Source organism: Pempheris klunzingeri, chromosome 15 (assembly GCF_042242105.1).
Source record: "Pempheris klunzingeri isolate RE-2024b chromosome 15, fPemKlu1.hap1, whole genome shotgun sequence".
NCBI lineage: Eukaryota > Metazoa > Chordata > Actinopteri > Acropomatiformes > Pempheridae > Pempheris > Pempheris klunzingeri.
The window spans coordinates 2,838,178-2,849,707 of NC_092026.1; the positions used below are offsets into that span (position 1 = coordinate 2,838,178).

At 43.5% G+C, this 11,530-nt stretch overlaps 1 protein-coding gene across 1 annotated transcript; it reads left to right on the plus strand.

Moving 5' to 3' along the window:
• Positions 1-237: 237 nt before the first annotated feature.
• Positions 238-11,237, plus strand: LOC139213791 (amyloid beta A4 precursor protein-binding family B member 1-interacting protein-like). Its single transcript, XM_070844438.1, has 13 exons — positions 238-260; positions 3,789-3,848; positions 5,743-5,809; positions 6,262-6,455; positions 6,539-6,610; positions 6,694-6,853; positions 6,936-7,057; positions 7,137-7,211; positions 7,559-7,702; positions 9,343-9,453; positions 10,299-10,397; positions 10,534-10,618; positions 10,982-11,237. Exons 2-13 carry the CDS (start codon positions 3,789-3,791, stop codon positions 11,083-11,085), a joined length of 1,293 nt encoding a protein of 430 aa, XP_070700539.1. The 5' UTR covers positions 238-260; the 3' UTR covers positions 11,086-11,237.
• Positions 11,238-11,530: the final 293 nt, after the last annotated feature.

The following is an 11,530-nucleotide window of genomic DNA, read 5'->3' on the forward strand; positions in this document are numbered from 1 at the left end:
TCAACTATTCTACCAATCAGACATGTGGCTCTGCCGTACTTGTGTAGAAGCAGAAATGCAAAATCATGGGACAAGTATACCTCTCTTTCCTTCATCAAAGAATTTGTTAAATCTACTTCCTGATTTCACAGGAAGTTCAGCGTGCAGAGGCAGTGCAGGCGACGTCACGAGTACGTCTGGTTACTTATAGACTGACCCATGAGAGTCACAGCATTTACACACACTTAACGATGCTCCCATGTGTGAAAGACACAGAAAAGGTAAGAACTATATTTTAAAATGAAGTTTATGAGGAATCGGTGTGCATTATGGCAACTACAAACATTTAAAATATGATAATCTCACATCTAGAACTGTTGTACATACATACATACATTCTGTTCGTCCCTTCAGGAGTTAAATAGTTGAGCGGCCACATCAGCTTTGTTTAGGACAAACACATGTCTTCTACCAGCAGCAGCCAATGGATGGTTGTGCAACTAATTAGAAAACAGCAAGAAGCTCTCAACCACAAGAAAAGAGAAAACATGTTGGTTTGTCTGTCAGCAAGTAGTGCTTTCTGGTTCCCTTCATTCATGCAAGTCATGTAAATCGCCTATTGTACTCAGGCTTTGCCTTGTCGGTCTGCCTGTCGGTCTGCCTGTCGGTCTGCCTGTCCGTCTGCCTGCCTGCCTGTCTGTCTGTCCCCTGTTCTGCTGATGTGTGAGACCACAGTGGGAGACGGCAGCAGCAGCAGCAGCAGCAGTCTAACACACCCGATGAGAGCATGGAATTCATAAACAACTGTGGTTTTGTAATGTCATGCTGTGATGAGCGCATTGCCTCTCCCTGACAAACACTAGTAACTAATACTGAAGGTATATACACCTGTGTGTGTGTGTGTGTGTGTGTGTGTGTGTGTTTTCACATGTGAAAGGAGTTACAGAAACAGAAGTAAGGACTGGCTCTCACATGTGTGAGGCAGAAGTCCTGAGAAGCCGCAAAGGTGAAGTTCACTTTCTTGATCCAAAAAAATTTCACTTTCATATGGAAACAATAGTTCAGTTCACTACTATCCTCTCCACTCTTCCCCTTCTACCTCATTACAGTTTAATGGATGCTCTGTTTACTGTTGAGCATAAACACAGAGTGAGCCTGAACAGCACAGGCAGGGCTGTGCACCGTATGCCTGTCTGCTCGAGTGCGTACACATTAGGCTGCATGTGTGCGTACACGTATCTGTGTTTGAAGAAAGAACAAGTGGTACAGAGATGTGATAAATAAAGAGTGCGGTCCAAGTAGGAATGTTTCAAACACCACATGAGTTAACCTATACAGCGCGGAATAGGCTCTTTGCATACCTCGAGCTGCAGCTTTGGTGTATAAAATATATCAGCGTAGAGTTAAACAAAGCCAAACAGATGTCTGCTGCGCTCCTCACGTCCTGAGACTGACCCTGATTCTCACCTCTGAGAATTTACTCCCTCTTTCTCAGATGATATAACTGCATCACACTGTCATCCAACTCTGGTAGGAAAGGATATATCAAGAAAAGATGGTGGCAAGAGATGTTAGTATCATCCTCTCAGCTTTTCAGCCCCTTTTTCAGCTCGTTGTTTTGGTTTCACGGCCTGCAGCTTTACTCTCGCCGCTCTCGTGGCGTTTTCAGTCACAGATGGCAGCTGTTCTTAAGGAAAAAGCTCTGATGAAGCCAGTGTTCATTACCTGCCCAGCACCCAGCGGCAGAGGGGCAGTCACTGACCAGCTGGGGAACGTAGAGCCAGAAACATCTCTCAGGAAAAGGAGAACAAACATTGTCTTTACACTCATCAGGTGGTGAGAAACAAAAGCCGCTGGACGTGTAAGCAGTAGTGAATAATAAACAATAGGCTTTGTGTTCACAGCTGATTCCTGCTGCCCCCTGAGTGATCGATCATTATGTGCACGGTGTAATTATCATGTACCTCAGTCTTCCACCAAGCTCAACAAGGCTTAACAGGATCTCTGAGTTGATCATTTCAGTTTCAGGTCCACATCCTTTCTGTTTTGGTGCACACTAGTTTCATGTAGTTGATTTCAACTGCAGCAAGGAGCTGTTTCTTTTGCCAAAAGGCTCAGATAAACACACTTTATGCTACCTGCCTAGCTGGTGAGCAGCTGTAGGGAGCATTTAGCTGCTGTGGAACCAGATACGTCCCTCAGGAGTTGGTGGCGACCAAAACAAGCTAAAAGGAAAAGAGAACAGTGGGCTTACAGTTGCCAAGCGGCCAGAAACACGACTCCAACTGAATGCTAATGTGGTCTCATGTCTGTTGGATGTGTAAATAAGCACCTGTTTACCATCATGTTCACCATCTACTATTATAAAATGCCCGTGTTCCTCTGTGTTCCCAGCTTGTTTCCACTGCCTGGAAGTGGCCAAAAAAATCAGTTAGCGCAGGTTTAACACGAAAACAGGAAATGAGGATTGGCCTCCGAAACACACGTCCAACTGACTGCAGATTTATTTGTTCTTAGGGTCACGGGAGGGTTGGAGCCTGAAGATAAACTGAACACTACGACGTTTGGTTACAGAATTAAGCTTTGCAACGTAAAGCAAAAACTTAATGAGATGCAGAGAAGAATGAAAACACAAAAGTTGAGAAGCTGTGTTATATTTACAATAACATGGTTACAGCTAAGGGACGTCTATTTGTCAGTGTATGAATACAGAACATACTGTAATGTATCTACAGAAAGAACATATAAAGATCAGAAAACACTGCAAACAAATACCATATTATCATCAATGCTTACAGCAGGACTGCACCACGTCCACCCTGTCTACGATACTCTGAGCATCCCACATCAGTGAAGCTACCAGAGCACGGACAAGACGACGATGACAAAAAAAAAGCTCTTACCACCAATACTGCCTCTACATTCGTTGCTTCCTCTGCTTCTGCGTGCGACACATGCTGATGTGGCTTCACAATATATAAATATCTGTTGCTATTGATGACCACACAAAGCAACAGTCTCCAGAAGTTGGCGAGAAGAGCACAGCTCATTCTTCAGTTTTTACTTTTTAAGCCGCTCCACATGCGAAACGTATTTTTGACCCTAAAGCTGGCAGGGAGCCGCCCTAAGTTTTGTCTGATGAAAATCTTTGATCTCAATGAAGCCTTTTTCTCTCAGAAAAGGTCGGTTCTTACTCTTAATGTGGTCCTTCATGACTCTCAGATTATACCTGCGGAGCTTCTTTGACTTTCACTTAAAACATCTCAAGTGTTTTCGAGGGAAATGTCACGACTCACAAAGTGTCTTCAGCAAAATGGGACAAAGAAATAATCTGTGAATCTGTTTTTAAGTCACAATATTTGTGAGGATGTGTTTGATGAAGATGAGGTTCGTTAGAGGATGGAGACATGGAGACCATCTTAATGCTGCTTTGTCACCATGTTAAATGATGGCAGCCAATGACACTGCATTTCAGCTTTTGTGAACATATTGAAATATTCTTCTGCGGTGTAACCAGCGTCTCTTTGCATACTGTTTATTTGCTTTTACAGCTATGACAGACATGTCCAAACTGTGTGTATGCACATGTGCGTGCATGTGTCCAAGGGTGTTTGTATCGCCACACCACAAAAATGTCTGGTGGAGGCCTCACGCAGGCTTTTCAGCAGAGTTTCCCAACTTTTCCGCTCCCTGCATGTAAGACTATTCAAGACCCCGTGCAGGGAGAGACTATTACTGTTTAATCTACGCTGGGCATTGTCTTTAATCCCTGTATGGCTTCTAAAATATTTTTTTTCTGTCAATCCCAGATGGACGACATAGATGCCATGTTCAGTGACCTGCTTGGAGAGATGGATCATCTCTCTCAGGTGAGTTGTTCAGCAGTGCTGTGAGCTATAAGCTAATGTCATGCTGTGATGAGGACGACTTGAACCAGCAATTGAGACAATGGACACATTAGGAAAGTGTTTAATGAGTTAACAAATCAAATGAGAATTAGGGTCACTTTCTCATAGGCTTCCATACAATCTGGCTTCTTCTGGGACCCAGTGGAGTCTCCAGCTGCTGGCTTTTAGAAAGAAAGCAGGTGTTGACCTTTCAGACCCAGAGGCTACGTCCACGTCTTTGTGTTTATCCTAATGGGGACATGAATGTCTGCAATGAAATGTCATAGTTTTGCTTCACTATTTCACCCAAACTGTTGACCATCTGGTCAGGAGACGCCAAGTGATGGCCAAAGTCAGTAGGATTCATCCTCTGGGAATCATGAGTGTCTGTATGAAATGTCACGACAATCCATCCAACAGTTATAGATATTTCAGTCCGGACAAAACCGGTGAACCAACTGGCAGCCATTGCCGTCCTCAGAGCCACTAAAAACACTCTCTCTCTTTCCCATTGTGCATTAGTCAGTTTCATCTGGACTTGTGAGGAACAAAAGTGTGATATCAAACATCTTTGGTCGCATTCTTACTCAAAACACGACCAGATGAGCCGAGACCCTCACGCTCTCGCCAAATAATCCCATCAGGGCTTTTGAAGTAGGAGAGGGTTACAGAAAGTGAATCAGACAAATCACTTGATGTTTGCCTCACTAATCTGGACATTATCTGATTACACATGGCAGTCTTTGTTTTGAAACTGAGCGTCAGACAGAAAAATGTAAAGTGACACTGAGATGTGAAGTCACCGCATCTGGCCTGGACCGTGGGCAATGGCTGCACATTCCCTTAAGCGCACATAAGCTGCTCATCAAACAACTGCGGCGCGCCAAGAAAAACATTACACACTATGAACTGATGCAACCTCAGCCTGCGGCGCAACTCTTTACTGTCCATTTCAAAAATCGCATTCATGTAAACTAAATGAGCGCCGCCCCGAGAATGGGATCAATCTTGAACATTACGTCAGCCGTGTTAGAAAAAAAAAAGGGGCTCTATATGTCACCCTGGCATGCGTCCTGTTGGAAAGCCATCACAGTGACAAACACCAGTCCACAGACTATCACCAGAGTTAGCAAGAAAAGCATTTTGATTAAAGCACTGATCCTCTCAGACTCTGAGAAACAAAAGGCTTTACAGTAATTCCACTTACTGCCCTGATTGGGCCCATTCTCCGCTGTGCTGCCTTGGAGCCACAAGACTAAAAGGGAGTGTTTTTGATCCCTGACTTAAGGAGCTCGGAGGTGTCATTTAAGCAGCAGCTCCAGCATGACGACATGTGTTTTCATGTGTCGTCTGGGTTCGACTGCATGCTCGCAGGCACTATTTTGCGTCCAGGTTGGCGGTCTGCCCGGCGTGTTTATAGAATATGACGCCGGCGGAGATTTGTGTTAATGATTAGAATATTACAGTTTGGATATCAGCCATTTTCTGTATATATTCAAACGGCTCAGCAGATGTTTACAGCTTGTATACAGAGACTCCAACATCACGGTCTTGACAGATCAGTTTTTCTTAATGAACTGACATATGACTTATTGTCTATGTGGCAGAGTGCAATGTGTTCTCCATTACTGGTGCAGCTTGAAAACAGAGTATGATAAAGTGCAGGGAAACAAAGTCACTGATAAATAACAGACTCATGTAACATGATTAAACGAGAGGTCAGACCAGTTCAAGGACACAAACCGCCCACTCAGGGTTATCTGAGACTACAAACTGTAGCTATTAACATTTGATGTTTCACAATATTCATTTAACAAAATAGGTGTGTAGATGAATAAACAGAGTGTGAATTCACCTTCTCATTGTTCGGTTGCAGAGTCTAATGCTCGACCCGGCCTCACAGACCAAGACCACCTTCTCCATTGGCTTCACAGACCTGAACGGTAAGCGCTCGTTCAGACGGTGATGCTCTCCTTTAAAGCAATGCTGCACAGATCGGAGTCACGCCGCCCTGAAAGTAAACCTGATGTCCAAGGATGCATGTGGGGGAGATGAGACGCAGCCTCTCAAGAGACGGGATTCCTCCTGGGAGGGACTGTTTGTTCTTGCGCCTTGAGAAGGTCATGCCAACCTCTGGAAAACCAGGAGGGATAAAAGGGGAAGATAATCAGTTTGGGAAAGGAAGGATAAGTGGATATGTGGTAAAACTGTGAAAGCACCCAATTCTTTGGCATAAATAAGGATTACATGTTGTCTGTGAACGAATGAATTAGATAAATAAAGAGATTAAAGTTGGAACAACAAACTAACAACAAAAAAGTCAGTTTCACAACTCTGTATCTTGGCGTCTCTCATATTCATTCAACTCTACAAGGACCCACATTTATCTCCTCAGAGTCTCTCAATGAACTGGAGGACCGTGACCTGGACGATCTGGTGGCTGACCTCCATTCAAAGTCGACCAACAAAAACTCCAGCAGCAGTGCAGATAATCAGAGTGCAGCGTCGGCCATGACTGAGGAATCTGAGCCAGCAGCTGCTTTTCCTCCACCGCCAGACACTGCTGACTCCTTTGGGGGGCTGCAGATGGTAACCTAGGATCTGTCATCATACAAATGAAGTTGTAAATTCATGACAAGTTAATAATTGATCACCTCATATTATGCTTCCAGAGTGAACCCCAGACAAAGGCAGACAAAATTAAACTGGCTCTGGAAAAGCTGGCAGAAGCCAAAGTGAGGAAGGTAAAATCAGCAGCTTTTTGAGTGTTTTTTTCTGCGCCGGGCAGCTACACAGTTAAAGTACCTGAGCTTGCCGCCTCTCCCAGTTGATAGTAAAGGTGCTGATGAGCGACGGCAGCTCCAAGACGCTGATGGTGAACGAGAGACAGACGACCCGAGAGGTTTTGGACAAGCTGTTTGAGAAGACGCACTGTGACGGCAGCATCGACTGGAGCCTGTGTGAGACCAACCCCGAGCTGCAGACTGGTGAGAAAATCAAAGTGTATGCAGACAAGCATATATAACACGTGCAGAGGCAGGGATACGCATGTGTTTCTCACCATTTCAGAGAGAGGCTTTGAGGACCACGAGTACTTAGTGGAGCCACTGTCTGCATGGAGTCGCCAAACTGAAAACAGAATTTACTTCATGTCAAGACCTCAGAAGTATGTGATGTTCACAGACCCTCAGGTGAGCATGAGCGAGTGCATTTTGGTGCAAGGTTTAGGGCGTTGTCAGTAAACTGAACTGTGATGTTCTCTCCCTGCAGTTATTCTACATGCGGAAAAAGGAGAGGGCATGTTCGAGTGGGATTCATGAACAAGCAAAGAAACTCTTACTCAAGGTCGGTCACAGCACCACACTCAAAAACTGAAATTAAACCTCCCCTGGTTGAACAGGACGACTTGTGCAGTGCAGGACTGAAGGATAACAGCATGAATGGAAAAAGCTTCCTACCAGCAAAATAAAAATGTGTTCTCTCCACAAAGCTCCATATTAGGCCCTATTTTAATTAGATACCTTATTATAAGTAATGATCTCCCACCATTGTTACGCAGATGACACCCAGCTGTACCTCCCATCTCATCCTCTCTGTAAATACATAAATGTACTAATTAAATATAGTTTATTTTTTCTCTGTCCTGTGTGAATTTCAGTTTTGCATGTAACCTGTGTCCTCTGACCTTGCAGGAGCATTTTGAAGGCTCTACAGTGATTGTTCCTGCTCTTGAGGGCACGCTGTACCTAAAGGAAAATGGGAAAAAGGTTTGGAAACCTCGCTACTTTGTGCTCAGGGCCTCCGGCCTCTACTATGTGCCCAAAGGAAAGACAAAGGTATGGCAGATAAAATGTCCTTTGACCACTAAAGACATCCTACATCATATTTCATTTGAAATGTTTGTGGTAAACCAATGTTTTGTTGCTGTGGAGAGAACTAAGGTGGTAAATCACATTTAGCAACCTGTGTGGGTGAAACCCCTTCCCACACATGTAGCCTGAAACAACAATGATGGGCTGTTGTCATGACAGTGAGGTTTCCTGAGGTGATTATTGGCTCCATGCACAAAAGATAACCCCTTTATTTGCATCTTTCTAGCTGTCTTACTGTTCTAGTAATAATAAGCTTTGTGGTGTTTAAACGTACAACATTCATTTGAGCACCTCCACAAAGTAAAAATAATAACAAGCGGATATTCTAGTAGTGAACGTGCAAAACATTTAATCATTTCTCCTTTTTATTTGATGTTGTTTCCTGATAATCTTTAGATAAAATTGTTAAAATGATGAGAGAGCTGCAAAAATTTACATGAAAACTCAGTTCAGTTAGCAGCTCGTTAGCCTAGCTTAGCATAAAGACTAAAAACACAGTGAAACAGCTAGCCTGGCTCTGTCCGAACGTGAAAAATGACCACCACTAAAACTCATTGCTAAGTGAACAGAGAACCACCTGTGAAACTAAAAAGATATAAATGAAAGCACATTAAATATAATGAATATAACTGGATGAAAAACGATACAAGCATGACAGCAGTCCTTTAACAGACAGGAGACTTCTGTCTTCCCCCTGTGTGAAGTCTATGATGTCTTATATCTGAGCTCTTAAGCGTAGCGGAGGTAGGAAGTCAAGAGGAAGAGCCTGAGAAATGAGGGTGGACAGTATGAGTGAGGCCTCGTCGTGTTAAAGAGAACGATGTCGTCCTGTCACCGAGACAGAGCAGAAACACAGCGACCAAAAAATCATCCGAGAGGAGAGAAAGAGATGGAGGCAAAACTGTGCAGGGCAGATGTGCAAATGGCAAACATAAGAGAGCTGCAGGAATCATCTGAGGCCAAGGACACATGAGGTGAGGAAGAGGAAGAGGAAGATCTGGAAAGGATAGTTCATTAGCAGGGGAAGGAAAAATGACTAAAATCTGACATCAGCAAAAACCTGCTTTTCTGCAGCAGTTTGAAACGCTACCACATGTACACTGCAGAGCCAAGCAGGCAGAGTTAGATGGAAGGTAAGGTGAGGACGGAAGGTTCCCCGGTGAAGTCAGAAACAAACCCCAAAGAGTCTGCGGGTCACCTCCGCTCACTTTACAGCTCTCCAGTGAACAACAGCATCTCATGTCAGCGCGCTTTAATGTGTGAACACGATGTGTTTCTGCTTAAAATCAGAAGGGAAGGAATGTTGAAACGCACCAGAGAGAAAAACAAAATCCTCTTCTGCTTGATTGTTGTCCTTTCTCTGCATATTGAATAAAGACAAATGGCCTCACAGTGAATTCTTTGAACTGTCTCAGTTTTAATAACTAACACACACTGAGACTGAGAATGTCTTCCTCCCACACAACAGGCTAAAACAACAGCCATCACTTAGAGTACTCTCATTTATGCTGCCTCCTAAATACCATACCAAATACCATGGTGGCACCTTTTAATGCTGAAAATGCCACACAAACTGACTGTGTGCCTGTTTCTCTTTTCTTCAGTCCTCCACTGATCTCGCCTGCTTTGTCCGTTTTGAAAAAGTCAACATCTACACCACCAGCAACCACAAAGAGAAATACAGAGCCCCCACCAACTTCTGCTTCATGCTGAAGGTAAGATCATCCATTCGATCACTCGGGAGACTTCTGCAGTGTGTCAACGCTGCAACACACTCAGATTGACCTGTTGGTTTTCAGATTAGTGATGCATTTGAGACATAAGAGAGAAAGAGAGAGGATTTCATCATGTATTCCATTTTCACTTTGCTTAGAGTGGAGCAGCATGCAGGCTGCTGCTGGTGGAGTCATGACTGATTTAGATATCATAGCAAAGAGCACCATTAAATGACACTACATAGACATAGACAGACAAAGACTGCTGTCAATTGTCAATGAGACAACAACAGCTAAAAACATACTGAGGGGAAGTCAGATGAAGGAAGAACAGCTAACAAACCTTTTGCCTTTTCTGACCTTTGAGTGCAAAGTCAAACAAGTGCTTTTCATCCACAGGAGCCAGCTAAATACAGAGTTATTAATTATATTCATAGTTAGGATTTCTTCTTTTAAATCTAATTAAAATGATAAAGAGACGTACCTGATGACGTCATCACGTCTCATCAGTGTTCTTCCTGCTTCTCGGGCCAGAGTGCAGTACCAGCTTGGTTTGGGCTGCCCTCTGCTGGCTCTGGTGTCTACTGCAAACACACAACCTGAGGAGAGAGACGCTGAGGAAACCACCCTGATGATGTCGTAGTGATGTCATTCGAGTCGTCTCAGCTTGAGCTTCTGAGTCTACGTGTTTAAAACAGAAAGTCACAAACTGAGGGACTAAAAGTCAGGATATCTTATGACCATTAATGCTTTTTCTCTCTTTCTGTCTCACCACATTTTACAGAAGTGCAATACTAAATTAAGGGAGTGCCCCTTTAATATCACCACCTGTGCTATTTTCCCAGCATCCCTGCATCCAGAAGGAGTCACACTACATCAAGTTCCTGTGCTGTGACGATGAACACACACTGCTGCTCTGGGTCAACTCCATCAGAATAGCTAAGGTCAGATTCCCACACCGCATGAGAGCAGCGACATCACAAATGACTGACTGTAGTTCAGTGAAACAAACAGCAAACAGACATTTCATGACTGTTATAGAGTTAAACCTGTGTGTGTGTCCTCTGTCTGTGTGCTCAGTACGGGACCGTCCTGTATGAGAACTACCAGGCTGCCCTAAAGAGAGCCTCCAGGGTGCAGAGTCTCCTCTCGGCCACACACAAAGGTGAGTCCAGACATTAGAACAGGGCCAGTATACAACATAAAAACTACAAAATGGGCCTGAACTTTGGCATGAGAGGCATTTTTTGGTAAAGCCAAGTCTTTAAGCAGGCCAACAAATGATATGGGGTATTAGGTAATACTCATTATGTTCTTTTTTTAAAAGAGCACCTAAAAGTAAAACATTTGCATGACTTAAATCACCATTCTGCTCATTTCTTGGATGTATTTTAAGGCCATGAGTGAATCCACAGATACTAGCTCACGTCACAGTATTGAACTTTCACCAACAATATTGTTCTTGTCTAAAATACTGAACATTTACACCTGAAAACTCACTTCTCTGGGTTTAATTCTCACTTTGTAGACTCATCCAATGGTCATATTGAAGACTATCCACATGAGCCGCCGCCGGACTTCATCCCTCCTCCTCCTCCTCCTCCTCCTCCTTCTGGACACACACAAGTCTGAGTCACATCTTCTCGCCTCCATCAGGATAAACTTCAGCTAGCTTAGCCAATTTAGCCTTCCCTCGTGCACACGCTTGAACAACCAGGAGTCAATGACATGATGTCTCAGTAACAGTATTCATTAAAGTGTCACATGCCTTTGAGGCAAAATAACATTGTTCAAAAACTTGTATTTATTCTCAGATGTCTAATTATATCTATTTGTATTTTGTTTTGGACAAAATTGCAGCTTTCTGACACAAAAGCACTCAGTTCTGTTAATTGTTTCCATGAGCTGTTTATTACAAAAAGACTGTACATAAATTTCAATGAACACATCATATGTACAAACTGAGAGGAGGAGACAAATATTGGATTCTGTTCCCATGAACATTTAAGTTACTGATTCCCCCCCCCCCCAATGTTTCATCATTAAGAAAACACACATCAAAGAAAGGCGCCTTGAC

Excerpts from the sequence above, each read along its gene's own strand:
- LOC139213791 (XM_070844438.1), top strand. The coding sequence starts at position 3,789 with ATGGACGACATAGATGCCATGTTCAGTGACCTGCTTGGAGAGATGGAT. Across the intron at positions 5,810-6,261 it reads TGGCTTCACAGACCTGAACG|AGTCTCTCAATGAACTGGAG; the intron begins GTAAGCGCTCGT and ends TTATCTCCTCAG. Across the intron at positions 7,703-9,342 it reads TGCCCAAAGGAAAGACAAAG|TCCTCCACTGATCTCGCCTG; the intron begins GTATGGCAGATA and ends TCTTTTCTTCAG.